Source organism: Branchiostoma floridae, chromosome 11 (genome assembly GCF_000003815.2).
Source record: "Branchiostoma floridae strain S238N-H82 chromosome 11, Bfl_VNyyK, whole genome shotgun sequence".
In the NCBI taxonomy this organism is placed as follows: domain Eukaryota; kingdom Metazoa; phylum Chordata; class Leptocardii; order Amphioxiformes; family Branchiostomatidae; genus Branchiostoma; species Branchiostoma floridae.
Window position 1 is genome coordinate 647,043 of NC_049989.1, and position 19,009 is coordinate 666,051.

Sequence of the window (19,009 nt, forward strand, 5' to 3'; positions counted from 1 at the left end):
CATTAATCTCCTCTACCACCTAGGATAAAATTTGGCCGGTCCAAGTTGTACCAGACAGAAAGGAAGGAAACATGGATGAAGGCTGAGTTGAGGATCTGGCACAGCTGCGGTGCTGGAAAGTATGTCTTCTAGCAGGCTAGTGTGCACCTGTATACCTCAGCGACTTTGATTTGATTTTAAAAAGTACTGCATGCATATCTAACTGTTTGCTGAAGATATCACTACATATTTGTTTTTCACGATTGTTTCAGTGCTGAAGCTATGATTGCTGAAAAAGAAGGGCAAAGCTTTGAATTCATAGTTTTGCGCAGAACAACTAACCTGTGGAATGATGTTGAGGTACTTTCCACGGAACTTGGACGTCATGGTGAACTCCTGCCAGGACTCCCAGCCATGTTTGCTGTCAACAAATGCAGCAGCTGCAGGGGGATGATGGCTCACCTGGGGGTTAGGAGAGCACCTGTTACATGGTGAAACATAATCTACACAGTAATTTTGAACTCCTTCTGGACTCCATACTACAAGGAAGATTAACTTTCATTCATGTTTTCATGCGTGTTTAAATCAGTCTCAATTACAGAATGTGCTATAAAATGCAACAAAAATTCACCAAAGGCTACTGAGCATGCTAATTAAAAATGAATGTGGTACAGGGCTCGAAATACTACCTGCATATGCAGGTTAGTGCAGGTAAAATTGAAGCTGTGCAGGTATTTCTGGTGTCTACCTGCACCAAACCTGCATTGGTCCATGTACTGTTTTTTTTCTTCATACAATGTTAATGTCCTATGATGTAGGTGTATGTCGATTGTTATTAGCTGCATTGACCACCTATTAAATATAAGAGTGAGAAATAGCAATGGTTCCTCAACAATTTTAGTATGATCCATACTTCCTAAATTGAGAGTGGTGCAGGTAAAACTTGTCTGGTGCAGTTAATTTTCAATATTACCTGCACCAGTGCAGGTTTGCAGAAAAAAGTATTTCGAGCCCTGTGGTACTATGTCTATCATCCTGTACTAGTACTTGACTGCAGAAGTTATCCCCATCCATGTTGCCCTTGTGTATTATGTATCATACTGTAAATGCAGAAATGTTCGCGGTGGATTAATGTTCGCGGTTTTCGCGGCGGCTGCTTCACCGCGAATTTAAAACCACCGCGAACATTTTTCCATAACAGTAAGAGACTGCAGTGCATGGTGCTACCGCGAAATTAAAACCACCGGGAAAAGTCCATTTTCCCGCTACCGCGAAATTAAATCCCCGCAAACTTAAATGCATTTACAGTACATAGCCCTGGCCTCGATTCCATACCTGTTCTGTGATTGCTCTCCACCCAAACTCCTCTGTAAGATCTAACTCGTACGTCTCCCCCAGCAGGGGGTTGAATGGCTTGCCTGTCCGCTGGGTTGTTGTGGAATATGCTGACGCTGTGAAGGCTGCCACATATGCTAATTGCTCCGTGGATGATTCCAACTGAGCAGCCTTGTTGAGAATATCTGCATACTCAAAATCTTCTGTTAGCCTTTGGAGCATGGATATGGGCTCATTAAAGTTAACCTGGTGAAGAAGAAAACAACAGTTTCCTTACAGACAATAGGCTTGTTCTCAGTGAAATATGTAAATTACCCATTTTTGCTTTGAGATTTAGATGACAGGCATAAACCAGGGTTTGTGTTACCAGGTTGCCCAGTTGTGCTGTGCAACCATATTTGTTTGGTGTAACCTAGTTTCAAGTTCAGTGTGCAATCCCACATGGCTACGGACTGCCGATAGTAAACAGAATACTGTCAGTGTAAACTGAAGAAAGAATTAACTTCACATTTGAACTTCAGTACATCTATATCTCTAATAATAGCTATTTTCTCAGTTACTTTGTTCCATAGCCTTACTGTTGTTGGAAGGAAATCTCTACTATGTCTGACAGTGTGAGAGCCAGGGTGTTCTTGTGTATAGGATTTTGACAGGCATGTCACCCACTGCACGATCGAGAGTTGCACGACTTTTAATCAAGATGTAATTGCCATAAAAACGCATAGGAAGGGAACATAATGAACATCTGTACTGTAGGCTACTGACCGGCATGGGGATCTTGGAAAGCTCCTTGCCGATACAATTCTTCATGATACTCCACAGGTTCAGGCTGATGTTGGGCTTCTCGGGAATTCTTGTTCTTCTTCTCCTCCGTGGTTCCTTGGGAACTTTGCTGGGGGTCTGGGGGGTCCTGGGGCCACCACTAGAAGAAGTCTGGGAGGCAATCCGCAATAAACTATGTTACAACAGGCCAAGCAACTCTTTCCTCTTCACTACAAACAGTTTCTTCTCAAGTCACTGCACTCCAGTCATTTCAATGAAGAGACTCTTTTTTAAACAACCAAATTATTTGACATTGACATCAAATCTGACTGGTTCACTAGTCCGGCGGCACTTCATGTAGGTGTCGCTGCTTACAGCTTACAGATGTGGGCAGAAATGTATTTACATATGTACAGACTACTTTACATATAATGTTTGTGACTGCGTATGTAAGCTGTAAGCAGCGACACCTAGTGCTGCAGTAGAATGTAAACCAGTCAGAATTGCCCTGAAGAAGGTGACAGGGTGTCAATAAATTAATAGTTGTGTAAAAAGAGTCTCCTTATTCAGTGACATGTCAACCTGATGAAACTATTCATGGTTTAGTAACTGTTGTCATTACTAACAAGTTAGACTGTGAAAAAACAAAATTACATTTCTGACTGGACAAGAGTTCATAGATCTCCTACCTCCAGAAACTATTTAGAGATTCTAAAAGACTTGTTGAAAAACAATGAAATTGCCAGTTTCTCAATTTTGTCTCCATTTTTATGCAACTACAGGCCTGTAAAGCAATTTATGTTTGTTGATGATTTCCTCTACAGTCACTCAAATATCATACACATGATACACATGAAATATGATAAAAGTGTGAAAGGCCTATTCTTGGGCAGAAAACTGCTATAAAATACATTGTATATCTGCCAGAATGGCAAAAATTAATGTTTTTGACTAGTTTCATGTGTGATTTGGTAAAAAAACTATCTGTAATTAGTATGTTGTCTTGATATTCGGCATGTGGTTAGTTGTTAATGAGAGCTGGAATGAATTTTACTTGTGGGTCTCTACTGCTTGTTATGGTACTGTGGCAGAACTTTATTGGACTTCCATATTTTGTATCTTTTTATCTGAAGACGGTACAGTCACCAAATTGTAGTGGTAGATAGATATTAGGCTGACAGAGAAGAGACAGTGGGGCCTTATTGTAGCTTTTCTGGAAGTGTAGGGGCATTTTTGTCTGCATGTGGTGTATGCCAACAGTGTGAAGGAACTCCTGTGCACATTATGACAAATGTCAGGTCATCAGGCCTATACCAAAAGGCCATCAGTTAACTTTCCATGCCAGATTTCCCGTCACTTGTTCCAGAAGTGAAGGACTTGAATCCAACTGACACAACTGACACAAGAAGGGTCTCTATCATCTGGGCAGTGAATATGAACACGTTGCAACTGTACATGTACATGTACACACCTGTCTTTAAAAAAAAAAGGTGACAGCAAACTTACACTATCTACAGAGTGTTGGGAGGCTGTTCGTTCTAATTTCTTTTTGGCCTTCACCCCAAATTCCTCTGGCTTGTCAGTTGCCTCCTCGTCAGAACTGCTGATGTACACAAAGTCTTTCCCAGCACCTTCACTTGCCTCGCTCGCCATACTGGCTGCACTGACTCCACTGGGGGTTCGTCTGAAATGGTAAAACCACCATATCATGTAAGGACACTTCTACTCCACAGTGTTACATACACAGCTACATTATAGGACATTTATGTATAAAACCCAGTACATGGACCAGTGCAGGTTAGGTGCAGGCAGAAACCAGAAATATCTGCACAGCTCCAATTTTACCTGCACTAACCTGCATATGCAGGTGGTATTTCGAGCCCTGACATGTATACAATCAGGTATATCCCTACTTACATTGTAACAGCTGTATTTAGTACAATGATGCTTTCATTTCAACAGCAACATCATATGCTACCTTGCAACAGCTACCAGTACATGTAAACTTATAGTTAGTGTTTAAGAGGTTAAACATATAGAGATGGAGGAGGCCTAGTACAGAGTTTGCAGTTTCAGTAAAGGAAGACTACACATATACGTACATACATGTGCAAGTACAGTCTCCATGCAAATATAAGGCTAGTGGGTACTAGTACTAATTTGACTTAAACACGATGTCATAAGACCTACATCTAATCCTTTGATTTAACCACTGAATCAAAATGTTTTTTTGAGGTGGTTGTTGCAAATGACCAGGCATTATGACACCATGATTATGTACATGTACTCCAAGGAGGAGGCGGGTCATTAACACTATTATAATAGAACCTATCTATTGTAAACTGACCCATTAGTTTGGGACAAATTCCCGTATAACACATAGGTCCTTTAATACTATACATCTCAATATATTTGTCCAATTTTGACAAAAAAAGTTGAAAATTGACATTTTTCATTTGGATACATAAGAAGATTATAGATTTCACTTTGACACCAAAATTCCCAGGTAATATTTGGTAACATTGCAATCTTGGCATGTCAAATCTGTTTCAAGTCGCTCTTTTCTGCTGACATGTGTACAGTGTATCTGATTGGTTAACGTCACGTGTACACTGTCCATGTGTATCTCTCCTTCTGACTGGTCAATGTCATCTGGCTAAAAAAGCAGTGCTGGTATGGAGCCTGAATGTGTTTAAATTTCACTTGTACTGAAAGGTATTTTATTGTAATGTATCCGATAGACAGAAGAGACTGGAACTGGTCAGGGGAGAGGTTCCTCAGAGAGAGACAATGCCCTGCCATGAGGGTGTGGGACCCGATAGAGAATACTTTTAAAAATCATATATGAAATTCAGTGCAAGTGGAACTGTACATTACTAAATATCAAATGGATCAAATTTCCATAATCAAAAGAAAAAATATATAACTTGTTTGGCAAATAATGGGAACTTCATACTTGTGACATACGTGTATGTTACAGATTAACATCATCATGGAAAATTATGTATATTTGGACATCACTTGCATAACTAGCTAGTACAGTAGTAGAAATAATGAGTAGTATTCTGCCAAAGGATGGGACTTTCAGCAAGTTTCAGGTTGAGACAGTTTGTAACAGTTGTGTAATGTACATGTAATGTCCTTAATTAGTGGAGCCTGTCAGGTAAAATGTACAATGTATAACACTTGTGTCCTGGATCACCATACTTTATTGTGTCTATGGGTGGCCAGGACAATGTTGTCATCTGATTGGATTTTAACTTTTAAGAAGAAGTATTGATGTGACATGAAGGACTCACAAGTGTGTTCCTGTGAGGCCGAGCATTGAGGGGTTTGTCCCGGGGAATCTGGGGAACCACAACAAGGAGGTTTAAACGGTTTTCAGCAGCTCTACATGTATCATGCATACCATATTTTCTCCATTCAAGTACGCACCTCAATCGAAGTAAGCACCCAAACATTAGGGAAAAGCACATATTCAGGAAATCTAAATGTACACAATGTCATGTGTGTGGCGAAGCTGTGTGTGTTAGTGTGTGTGTGTTTGTGTGTGTGTCTGTGTGTTTCCAGTTAGATGTACTTGTATTAAGTTGTTCTGCCACTTCATTCAGATGCTGAACAATAGTGATGGATGTGGACTGAAGCATCCAGAAGAAATCTATGAGTCTTATCCAGTTGTAGACATTAAATGGTCTTTAAATAAGCCTAAACTCAACTCTGTATGAAACTGTTAGTACAATTTAAAACCATAAAATACTCTTGGAAAAACAAACATAAAATAAACATGTGGTCTTCATGTATCCCCTTTCACTCGCATACATCTGTAAATTCTAGATAAAGGGTTAAGAGTCCACTACTTCAGGTTGTGCAAGTGAATTTCTTCTGGTGCAAGTAACTTTTGACTCAACTTTCACCAGTGCAAGTTGACCCCAAAATGTATTTGGAGCCCTGACGAATATATTTTTTCAAAAAGTACTATATCATCTTGCATCAAAATTCACGTCTTGTCTCTTTCAAAGCTGTCAAAAAGCCAGACATGCCAGTGGGTTCCTAGCTGGTTTGGGTCCTCTTCCCATTCAGTCTGGACCCAACCTTAGCAATGCCTTGCTACCACTTTTGGACTTCAAGTGCAGACTTTAAGTGCGTACTTTAATTGAGAACGTATGGTAAACGGACCACTCAACACAATACATGCAAACCTTTTAGTGTACAAACATTGTAACAGTTACTGTATTGTTATTTAATATACACTCATACAATCATATGACAATGATAAATTCGGGAATTTTGATTTTGCAACTTGGTAATCAAACATATGTTTACATTAATAAAAAAAGCCATGTAAGAATAGAAATATTGTGCACTGAACATTAAAGCTGAACCTTAAAGGGGTATTCCACTCCTGAAGTGGGTATTATAATTCCTCAAATAAATAGTTATGCCTGAATATGATGTTTTAAGATTACTTTCATAGCCTATGTGTGCATAAATGTCATCAGAACTTCCAGCCAACACCATTCAATATCATTTGGGTCATTCTGTAGTGTATAAAGGTAGGCTTTTCAGATAGTAGAGTGTTCCCTAAAAAGTGCCAAGATCTCGATAGTGCCAAGATCTCGGTCTCTTCTCTAGTCTTCAAACTTTTGTGTACATTCTTAAATGTCTGATAGTCACCCGACTGCTGTCCTTAGCCTAGAGACCTTACCATTACAGAGAAATTATGCCTGACGTCTGTCATACAAGCAGTTCGGTGCCACCATTTGACATTGACATACTTTCAACTTCATAAAACTAAAATGTCTAAATCTCTGTATCCTAAGATCAGATAGTCTTCAAACTTTTTTTGCATCTCCTTAAGCCCCCTTCATACAAGAGCAAGAATGAGCCGTCAGAATTAAAATTATTTTCTATTCCTGGCAATTCCTGCCATTCGTAGTGTGTTCCAGAAATTTTCACTGTATTCCAGCTATTTGTGCCCGTTCTTGTGGCTGGCTCGAAAGTTTTTGACATGTTAAAAACTGTTGAGGTGCATTCAAAGTGAAGAAATATGGAATGACGTTCAAAGTGTATTCTAAGTGTATCTTAACTATTCTAACTGTGGCATGAATTTTGCATATACTTAATTCCGGCTGGTTCTGCTTGATTCCTGCTAATAAGGTTTCAGTGTGAAGGCCCTGTTAAGGTGTGATAGTCACTTGACTGCTTTGTAAAGATTATCCAGACTACCGTAAGCAAGAAAGTGAGACGGACGTCGTCTATGCAAGGAAAATCATACGGTGCTATACATTAGAAGTATGGTGTACTTGGATTCAGAAAAGGATTATTGTCGAAAAGACAGATGAGGTAATTTTGCGAAAAGTCGGGTGCATTTATCCAACAATATGATCTACCAGAAAATAACACTCGCTTCTGGTGTGGAATGCCCCTTTCACAATCATACAAAACACATCCTATACAAACATGGATTTATCCCGTGCAAAATTATCTACTCTTCCCACGTACCTGCGCATAAGAACTCTATCCACACATGTGTGCAGAAAGCAAAAAGGGAAACAAACAATGTTGCTCAGTGACATGCAGCAAAGGTGAACCTGAGCAAGAACTTTGTGCTTGAAAATATGTAGAAATTCATGGTGCTAGACAGGGTTGTCCACAGGCTTATTGAGTTGGCTTTAAACTTGGGCAACCACATAAATATAAACCAACACAATTCAACAGAACATTTTAATGACAAAAAATAAAATAAAACTATGTCACTTTCACATTTGCTGCAGTAAAGCCACATTGATTTGATTATATCATAATGATTATAATGTTATTATATAATAAAAAGTTAGCCTTCAGTATGAAATGTAAGTGGTCACTGGTCAGAAAGATTAAACAAAATCAATGCCTTAACACACTCATGAGTATGGAATACTGAACAATAGACTTGATTTCATTTTTCTTCTTTGGAATTTACTTTGGCATCCTATGACATTTGTATCCGTCTTTTTTTTTTCAATTTAAAGCATATACAATGTATATGTATGCCCTCATTTTACAGTAAATGTTACTTTGTACGACTTTTTTTGGCAAACAGACAAAATTATAATGCGCATGCAGATATAATCCATATAATCAAATCAACATGGCCTCACTATAGTGATGGAAAAACAAGGACAGCAGTAAGCTATAAGTATGTACCCAATACAATGATTTTTCCATCAATGGAAATTGGGCTGGCAGAAATAAAATTTGAGCTGGCTAGAGCCCTGGTTGGCATGGCCTCTGTTACGTTTTGGCACTTACCAGTCCAAGAAAATAACAAGGAAAGGTAGGGTTACAAGGGCAGGTAAAGTAACAAGTAGAGTTTATAGTCATCTCTACCAAGTTTCTACAGTCAAACAGTTTACATGTACATATATTGGACCATTGTTTGAGTATCACCCATTCACAAGTTTTCACAAACAATTTGTCCAGGTACCTGTACTGGTTCCCCCACCCCTCACCCCCATGAAATAAAAGCCAGCTCTGCTACTACAATCATGTATGTGGTTTTTCACTGGGTGCCTGTTAAGGCACAGGGGTTTCCATTGCTGTGCAGTATGGAAAAATTGTACTATGTATAGTACCTCACCTGTGTAACCGGATGTACGATGATGATGGGACTAAAGCACTATCACCAACTCAGAACCACAACAAACACCTATTTCTTCCTGGACAACTAGAGTGGATTTGCAGTATCCACTTCTACTGATGGCAGTACTGCTTTCTGTTAATAGTGATTATACACAACTAACTCACACATCAGTCACACATGTTTGCTGTACCTACCTGTGTGTAAGGTGAGAGTCAGGGATTGTGATTGTCCTAAACTCGCTGTCGGGAGTTTCGTCAATCGCGTCGAAGAATTCCCCATCTTCGTCATCGCTTCCTGCCGTGGATTCAGGCTTCCTGTCTGCAGCAGCTGTTGAACAGTACACGAGAGATTTGTTTCACCTGGCTATCAGAGATGAAGTGCTTCACTCCCTCAGCCATATTGCTTTGCAACTGTTCCAGTTCAACAGACAAAAATAACAGCACTGTGGATGTACTTGTAGGAGAACACTGCATTGCAACTACATCATTTATTGGAAATAGATTACATAAACACACATTGTACTGTATGCAAAACACACAGAGATAAGGCAAAAACAATACTTCACTCTCTTACACTAAGTAAGTTACAGTGAGGATCCTGGTTTGACTGACAGCTTGGATGTTTGTGACAATATCAAAATAAATGCTGAAGTTTGTCTCTTGTTTCCAACCTTTATCGTTGGGTGCAGCCTTTAGACTGCCCTGAGAGGCCTGTGCTCGGACCTGCTGCTCCAGACTGTTATGTTGACGTGCCAGTGTTTCCACAGTTTCCTCCAGTCGTAACCTCTGCTCACGCTCGTACTGGAGAGTTTTCTGCCACTTACGGCCCTGTGTCTGGGCCAGGTCTAGGTAATCAGCACAGGCCTGTAGGGAACAAATACAAAATCATGCTATGCTAAACACAGGACAAAAGTTGGCTTGCCAGATAAAGATAACGTAGAATCTCACCCTGTCGAAATCTTGCGAGCCCACATGTGAAAAAGATTTTAGCTGAGGACTACAATAGACATGGAAGACCCCTCATATTTCTAGACAATTGTTTTCGGCACTATAGGGCAAGAAGTAGACAAAACCTTATTTTGTTTCCTTTTTTGTATGTTAATGTGAGTTTTACTTGGGGGTAATGTCTAAAGGAAACATCATTGGGTACCTGAGTAGTTGTCATATGATGATCATATGTCAGTAATCATAAATACAATGTAGTATACTACAATTTTCCTGACTTAAATCACTTGCTTCAGGTTCCTAGTAGAAAGTGCATGTACATGTATCATTAAATGTAAAAGCACCGTCGGCCCCCGGTTAGGGGTCATGGCGGGGAACCTATGCCCAATTCTTGATATCTCGTGCCTGCATGAAATATTCAGTTTTTGTAAATCTCTTGTTTTATCTTGTCTCATTGATCATGCAAATACATCTGCGATAAGCATAAATCTACTTTAAATAATGGTCATGATAATGCAGATCATAATATGTTTTGTTTCACCAGCCTAAAACATAAAATGTTCAGAATCTGCATGAAACTGAACCATGTCTGTACTTCTATAATATACTAAAACTTCAATTGACCTTCTACAAGGCAGCCAAGATCACCAAATTTAGAGGAAGTATGCCTTAACTTAAATCATCCATCTCTAGCTACTGTAGATGTGAAAGGAAACTGAAGTACAACTCACATTAATCATAGCATTGGACGTTATTCTGAAAAGTGTTGCTCTCTCATTGACTGCTTTGACTTTGCTCTGAACGTCCGTGCTGTTTTCTTTATCCAGCATCTCCAGCTCACTCAGCGACCGCTGCAAAGCTGCGCCGTGTTTTGCTGCAGTGGACAGAAATGCAGAATATACATGTAACATATTAATATACACTGGGACTGGAGAAATGTGGCCACTATAGACAGGTGGCCTCCATAGAGAGAAAATGTGATCAATTGACCACAAACAATAAGTTATACATGTTTTCAGTACCCACTAATCTTTCTCACCAAGTAACATTGGCAAAGTCAAATCTACCGAAAATGATTGAAATTGCCTTGCGCAATGTTGGTAGATTTGTCGACAAAGACTTGAACTCTAACGTTCAAGGCACACCTACCTTCCGCTACCGCCAAAATGACCCTGTCGGGAACTACAAATTCTAGCAAACTACGATTTCAATCCGGCATACCGCCACTGTATGGTCCCAATAGGCAGTGTTTATGTCTCTACGGGACAATTGTGTGGCCGTGGCTGCGTTGGATAGGTAATAAGAAAAATCTGTCTTGCTTTGTGTTCGATGATATCATATCAACAAACGGCCTTCTTGGTGTGCTTACCTATCAAGTCGTTGCAGGTATTGAGGTCCTCCAGCTTTGCAGACAAGATGCGCAGTGTGTTCTGGATCTCGTTCTTGTCAGGAGATGTGTGCGACTGTCCGTCATCATCATCATCTGGGATCAACACAGCAGAAATCAGTCAGACTTCAGCAAATCAATCATTGTGCATGCAACGGTAGGAAAGTAGGGACATACTAAGTTTATCCTTCTAATTTCGGCACGACTTCAATGGAAACTGTGATATGGGACTGTTAACACTGGGAGGGCGACACATTTTTGTGGTTGTAATATCTTGTATCAAGGCTTTTCCGCTTGTATCCAGAAACTCTCTCGACACATAACCACAAGTATCCGCTCAGTGTTCATATAGAACCAACATGTCGAGGTCATGGTTCTCACTAATTAGCATATTGTTATTGGGTAACCTGACTACTCTTTGCTGTCATCAGGGGCAGCATTGCAAGAAGATTCGAATTAACTGGGAAAAATTGCAAGGGTTTGGAGCTGCTGCCATTTGGCACTAACTCAGGTGACCTCAATGCTACAGTACTGTAAATGCAGAAATGTTCGCGGTGGATTAATATTCGAGGTTTCCACTGCGACCACTTCACCGCGAACTTAAATCCACCGCGAACATTTTTCTATTAAGGTATTAGACGATGTTGATGGTGTTACCGCGAACTTAAATCCACCGCGAAAAGTCATTTTTCCCGCTGCCGCGAAATTAAATCCCCGCGAACTTAAATGCATTTACAGTAATTGCCCCAGCTACAATCGATAGCTTTAGGACAGTAGGTTTGTAAGAAGAGTCCCAGGATAACAGCCACACACCTACAGAAATATTGAGAAGTTCTCTTGAATGAGAAGGGACTTCCCATGGTGCCATCTTCGACCACATTCACATGGAAAAAAAGCGAGTTAAACTAGGAATTTGATTGAAATGACCCGGATTACATTTTTGTCATGTGAACGCAACTAATCAAATCGGATTGCCCTTTTGGACTGGACTGCAATCCACCTCGCGAGGTGGATTGGGTGGATTGGTGCGCAATCCAATTGACCAGAATCGCCCATGTGAACGCATGTGTGCAGGTGATGACAGTTTTGCCCTAGGCTTGTTCTTTTGCCTGCCACAATGTTTATTTGTTTGCCGATGAGAAGGGCTACTTTACTTATCTTCCTCCCAGTCTCATTATTAGTTGGGATGGATAACATGGAATTCCCAACTGCTACCAACACATGTTCATGCTAGTTTACTTTTGGGGTAGGTACTCTTTAGCAATACATAAATCACAGTCTTGAATAAAGACATGATTATTTGGCGAAGGGATGTGTTCCGTGGAACTCTAGTTTAGAATATATTTTGTGACATATGAAAACTTCATAACCTTAAAGTATGCAATCCAACTTTGGCAATACCTGACCACTTTCATGTTTGAAAAGTTTAAAAAGTGCATACTTAAATCAAGAAAGTATGTACATCATCATCAGCACATGCTAATGCTGGCCATGAGGGGGGGTATCAATAGTATTGACTTCCACTTTTTTTGTCTTAAAATTGTTTCTTACTGTATTTCCTCAAATAAAGTAGGCACCCCAATTTAAGTATGCACCCCTGATTTGGGGCAAGTCTCAGACAGATCTGTGGGACTGAAAGGTAAAATGGAAAAACTCAAATAAAGTACGCACCCCTTCTCCACCAATTTTGACCAGACCTTGAACTGGACCTATTAGAATTAATGATGCTTTCCCCAGGTTATTTTGCATCAAACAACCTGGGGTTTCACTGTCGTTGTCTCTATAATTTTATAAACTTGTCAATTGCCTACTGCAACTTATAACGTATAAAAATCACTGAGAATGAACTGGTAGAAATCAGGTAGTACTATCTATGATCTAACTGGAAAAAAAAAACAGTTGAACAATTGCCAAAGTCACTAACTCAGAAGGATTGTATGCAAATGCCACCCTTATGTAAAACATGTGTATACAGTTTATTGGTAAGACAACACCATTCTTTATGTTTTGAAAACATCCAAGTAGTGTGACACCTTGCTTTATTTATCCGTGCAATAAAGTACGCAAATAAAGTATCTATTCGTGCAATAAAATACGCAAATAAAGTACGCAGCCCAACTTTGGCACCAACTTGTAGAACCTTTTCAATTTTGAAACATCATATTCAATTGCTTGAGTAACTGCCTTTTGGCGAATGTTACAGATTAGCTTGAAATCCAAGGAAAAATATTTCATTAAAAAGACTAAAAAGGGATACAATGCAGATTTAGAAATACAATATTAGAACATTGCTTTAGACCTGGGCACGGAGCTGGTAGGGAACGACGGTAAGATGGCATCCCCTCCTTCTGCAGTGGGCAGTCCCTTAAATCCTTGTTAGGTTCCTCAATATTGGTCAGGCAGTATTCTTCTTCATCTTAATAATATCCAGTTGTCAGAGGTGATGACATCATAGGGACACAGAAAGCAAGAAATATGGCAGAAGTCTGAAGACACATAGATCAAGTGAATACTCTAGAACTTCAGTCCAACCATGACATAAGGGACTCTAAAGAGACTTGTTATGTCAGGTCAAAGTGCATTCAGAAAGTTTAGTTCACAACTTAAAAGTCAAAAGTCAAGACAGAAGAGTCCAATTGCACTATTCTCTAAGGTATGGTGCTGCCTGGTCACATTTTGTCCCAGTTTCATGGTTAACTTTTTTGCTTTTGAAGCTGTGGAATCTTTACAATACAGGTATTTGGTAGGTGTGTAGGAAAAATGAACATTAAAATCGACAATGGGCTCCTGGCGGCTTTCTAAGGTACTGCAGCGGAATTTCTGGTTTAGATATCTCGACATTCCTGGACATGCTGTAGTCGTGATTTTTGAGTGATAGTCAGATAGTGGGGGATGTGGGGGTGGTGATATTGCTGAAATACAAACCTGTCAAAAGCCCAGTGCAAAGGCACGACCATCCTAGGCGATCCAGGGGCATGTTCACTCATAAAAATTGAAATCTTAACTCTCTGAAACATTTCCTGAAGGATATTGGAGATTTCTTTTGCACAACCAGATTGCCTGTTACCTGCTGACATTTCGATGTGTCAGACATCTTCCTCAGAGCTTCTAACTGCAGATCTGGCTTCCTGACGCTATTTGTAGCCGATGTAGGAGGCACTTTTGCGGTGAGAACACAATCCCAAAATGGCTACCTTAAGTTTGTACCCAGTTACAAGCTGTGAAGAAGATGTTTGACAGATATCAAAACATCAGCAGGTAAGAGGCATTCTGGTTGTGCAAAAGAAATCACCAAATTCCAATATCCTAAAAAAAACTGGATGTTTTACCAACCTGATGAAATTATTTTCATAACTATTTCCTGTATTTTGAGGGACAAACTTTGCTGGTAGACTTAACTAACTTTAATGACATTTAACAGGTAACTAGTTACGAAACATTTGGAGGCCAGTATACCATTTATGGGAATTTTTTAGGCTGGACTTGATCATCTCTTCACCACAAATTATGTGAAATAAAATAGCTTCCCTATTAATTACCGGAAATCGAAAAGGCCTACCAGAGCTACAGGTACACTGGTTTAGGTACAGGTCTGGACCTGAATTTGTACCTAAACTGCATGTTCAAATATTTGACGATCTTTGATGACGAAAAAAGAATGTTTGAAGAAACTTTGAACTGATATATACAGTGTTAAATTGCACTAGACACAAACCTATCGCGTAGGATCTATAATTCCATACCACCTACATCACCAGTAGGGATTATTTTATGGAAACTAAGACGAAAATTGTCCCCATGTTGACAGTGAAAAAATTGTAATATATCTTTTCTGAAGCTACATGTAACATGTATGCAAAGTGTCTCTGCAAGTTTGGAATGTTTTTTTTTACCATCTAAAGCCTGTAAAGGGACTATTTGCCTTAATTTTGAAGTGTTCTGTCAGTTCCCCTGTATAGTGCTAAGTTACAGACAGGCAGTCCCTCTGTGCATGGCACATGTGTAATTGTGTTGTGGATTATAGGTACAGTACCATACACCAGGGTTCCAGTATTTTGTACCTGTACCTACAGTAATTGATTGTACCGCAGTACACAGCGCTAAGGCCTACCTATGCCTTACTAAAAAGAGCATGTAGACTCTATAGAAACACATGTTACTGGTAACTGATGTCAGCCTTGCTAAACTTGAAGTACATAACAATATTGCATGTAAGAAAAAATAAGCTGTCATTTTGGTGATCAATGGAAACATTTTACAAAAGGTGTGCCTGAAAACTGAGCTGATCTATTTTTCAAACCCATCATTGATCTATTTTCAAATCATTGATTTCCCTTTAACTGCAAATTGGCCAGAAGCATATAGCAATACTAACCAAGAGCATAGCAATACTAGCCTATCTAGCATATAGCAATATGCTACATCTAAAACCATTCATGAATGACTATGACTGGGCTAGGCCTGGATTGTTATGGGTGGTAATTACAGTACTGCACGTTCATCACTGTCGAAGGAATTGTCTACTAGTGCTTTTGTTAATTAAATAATTGAATGATTTAACCCCCTAATACTGGACTTGACTGGAGTAAACGTCATTGAATTATTCTGTGAATGATTTTATTATTAATTTTTATGCACATGTACTACTGGAGATATTTACTTTGCAGCCTTTCTGCATCCATTTGTAACAAAGTACAACACTTTGAAAGCTATCATTTGACACTATGCATTCATTATCTCATATTACCTGCATATACAAATTGAAAATCCACTTTCCAGGAGTCTAAATCAAGGGATGGGCAAATAGGACAAACCCTTTAGCTATAATGTCAATTCTGTTCACATTTATGAATAATTCATAACATAACTGGCATCAGTCACAGAGTTAACTAAGGGAATCTATTATTGGATCACAACAACCTCAAAAGGGGATTAAATGAGTGTGCTCCAGTGGACCACAGGAAAACCCCAAACAGACCCTCAGACTGCCAGTGGGCCTGTACACCATCAGTTGACATGGCAGGATGGTTGTGGAAGGTTCTGAGGGAAAAGACTTTGTCTTTCCACAACCTGGAACCCTCAACAGAACATTTCCTGATTAATCTGACCCATCCATCAACCATGCAGGTCTCAGTACCACACACCAGAGTCTCCTCCTGTGCCTAATATAATATGTCCAGGAGGTCATTTCCCATACTGGTCAGCGTCTGTGTAGTCTACTTAGGGACTGAAATACACAACAACCCATTTCTATTCTCTCTACACATCCCCATGTAACTAATAAATGCAATTGCACATACCTACAAAGGCATCCTGTGTGACAAATCAAAATCCAAATGCAGATGTCTGCCAGCAGCGCTAGGAACTGATCCTGAATAATGAATCAGGTCAGAGGTAATCACACATGCTCAGTAGGGGTCAGGCTGACAGCTGTGCTAACCAGGATTATGGATGCTACACTTGTACATGTACAGGCCATACATCGGGTGAGGTGGGGCTGCTAAGCAACTGAAGGGGACAAATTTTTGAACAAAAAAAAACACCCTTTGTAAACACCAGATATTTGTGTCAAAAACATAGAATTGTGCCACGACATAGAGAAAGTAGATTCTTATCATTAACTGTGTATTCGGCCACATTTGAAGCCCTATAAGTATTTACGTCTCATCTGTGGCCGAACAACACAACATCCAGCACAATATCAGCAAAATCTAATCACAAACCTTTAATGTCCTCACTTCTGAGCTTGAATCTGAATTCTCTAACTTCAAAATTCTCAACAAGTAATGCAAAACAATTTAAGGGACATTATTTACCGGGGGTGGGGGGGGGAGGGGGAGCTGCGTGCACTGGGGGGGAGGCATGAGGGGAGGGTCACTGAAAAAATTTTTTGGCCTAGGGTGGGGGCAATCAAAGCATTTTTGAGACGGGGAGAGCCCGGCCATCTAAAAAAAGTGGCCTTAGGGGGCCTTAATAAATACAAGCAAAATGTGCCCCTCAAATGCAGGAAATGAATTTTCAGATGGTCAAGATTTCCAATTTTCTCCGGACGTCCCTTGCAACGGCTTGCGCCTCATCGTCATCAAAAATCTTTTTTCTCTGACAGAAATGTCATTACATTTAGCATAGTCTACCAGCAATGTTTGTCCCTCAAAATGCAGGAAATCTTGGTTCAGAGGGTCCAGATTTCAACAACCTTAAAGCCCAGCATGTGAGATCATGAATTTCTGATAGAATTAGGCTATTAAACTTCACTTAAACTGCCAGCAAAATTTGCCCATCAAAATGCATGAAAAAGTCTTTCAGAGAATCAAGATTTTAAAATTTTCCCGGGGGAGCAGCCCCCCACCCCCCGGACCACCTAGAATTGGCCAATGTAGTTGGCCGTCCCTTATGGCAAGAAATTTGCTGTTGCCGCCTCTGTTGTGTAATGACATGTTTGCACGAGGTTTACGAACACTATAGAAACTCAAATAAGTAAGCCTAGTACCGTCCATTAAACCCTGTACTGTACTGTAAGCATGGTACAGTCCATTAAAGCCTAGTACTGTCCAGTAAGCCCTGTACCGTCCAGTCAGCCCTGTACAGACCTGTAAGATTGGTACCGTCCATTACAGCCTAGTACTCTCCAGTAAGCCCAGTACCGTCCAGTCAGCCCTGTACAGACCTGTAACATTGGTACCGTCCATTACAGCCTAGTACTCTCCAGTAAGCCCAGTACCGTCCAGTCAGCCCTGTACAGACCTGTAACATTGGTACCGTCCAGTAAGCCCTGTACTGTCCTGTAAGATTGGTACCCTCCAGTCAGCCCTGTACCGTCCTGTAACTAGTGTAAGATTGGTACCGTCCAGTTAGCCCTGTACCGTCCAGTCAGCCCTGTACAGACCTGTAAGATTGGTACCGTCCATTACAGCCTAGTACTCTCCAGTAAGCCCAGTACCGTCCAGTCAGCCCTGTACAGACCTGTAACATTGGTACCGTCCAGTAAGCCCTGTACTGTCCTGTAAGATTGGTACCCTCCAGTCAGCCCTGTACCGTCCTGTAACTAGTGTAAGATTGGTACCGTCCAGTAAGCCCTGTACTGTCCAGTAAGCCCTGTACCGTCCAGTAAGCCCTGTACTGTCCAGTCAGCCCTGTACCAAACTGTAAGATTGGTACCGCCCAGTAAGCCCTGTACCGCCCAGTAAGCCCTGTACTGTCCAGTAAGCCCTGTACTGTCCAGTAAGCCCTGTACTGTCCAGTAAGCCCTGTACCGTCCAGTCAGCCCTGTACCGTCCAGTAAGCCCTGTACCGTCCAGTAAGCCCCGTACCATCCAGTAAGGCCTGATGAGATTCAAGCCCGCAATCACGATTAATACTGCATGTGGTACAAAGTTGTACATCACCCAGGCCTATGCCGTCCCCTCACATTACCGACTCTTCCCTGCGAAATATTGTACATCGGCACTCGAGATTGTGAAAATACATTGGGGGCGGCCTCGCCCTCAGTAACTATCCTCTTTTCAACCTCCTTGCTTAAAGTTAAACTAAAACCATGTGAATATCTACTAGAAGAGCTATTAAACTTAGCTCAGTCTACCAGCAAAATTTTCTCCTCAAACTGCAGGAAATAGTGTTTTCCCTTGGACTATGTCAATGTACTCGTAGTTCGCCCTCCCCAAAAGAAATTTGCTTGCGCCGCCGGCTCTGTTGCATGATTCCATGGATTGTTCGCACAAAGTTTACGATGACTATAGAAAATAAAATCGGTATCAATGTCAATCATGCGTGCAGCGGTACTTCCACTTTGGTATTGTAATGGAATGGTTCACGGACGGCAAAGGGACGTTACGATGTTTACTTTCGTGTCATGATTGGCTGGTTGCGGGCTGACTCTGTTGTATATGACGTAGCATGATGGTGCGAAAATATTTCGTTAAGTTTGTAGGTTGGCCCAAATAACTCCCGCTTTGAAATTATTAAAGCAGTTTTCATAACAAT

General features: G+C 40.5%; 1 protein-coding gene across 1 annotated transcript in view; it reads right to left on the minus strand.

The window, feature by feature from the left end:
• Positions 1-19,009, minus strand: part of LOC118426101 (oxysterol-binding protein 1-like) — a 45,187-nt gene that overhangs the window by 6,059 nt on the left and 20,119 nt on the right. Inside the window, exons 3-12 of the mRNA XM_035835359.1 lie at positions 11,012-11,125; positions 10,374-10,516; positions 9,369-9,561; positions 8,893-9,025; positions 7,579-7,593; positions 5,376-5,423; positions 3,583-3,760; positions 2,080-2,247; positions 1,315-1,560; positions 204-441 (exon numbers count right to left, since the gene is read on the minus strand). Of these exons, the coding sequence (XP_035691252.1) occupies positions 204-441; positions 1,315-1,560; positions 2,080-2,247; positions 3,583-3,760; positions 5,376-5,423; positions 7,579-7,593; positions 8,893-9,025; positions 9,369-9,561; positions 10,374-10,516; positions 11,012-11,125 (1,476 nt within the window). The remainder of the gene's footprint in view (positions 1-203; positions 442-1,314; positions 1,561-2,079; positions 2,248-3,582; positions 3,761-5,375; positions 5,424-7,578; positions 7,594-8,892; positions 9,026-9,368; positions 9,562-10,373; positions 10,517-11,011; positions 11,126-19,009) is intronic.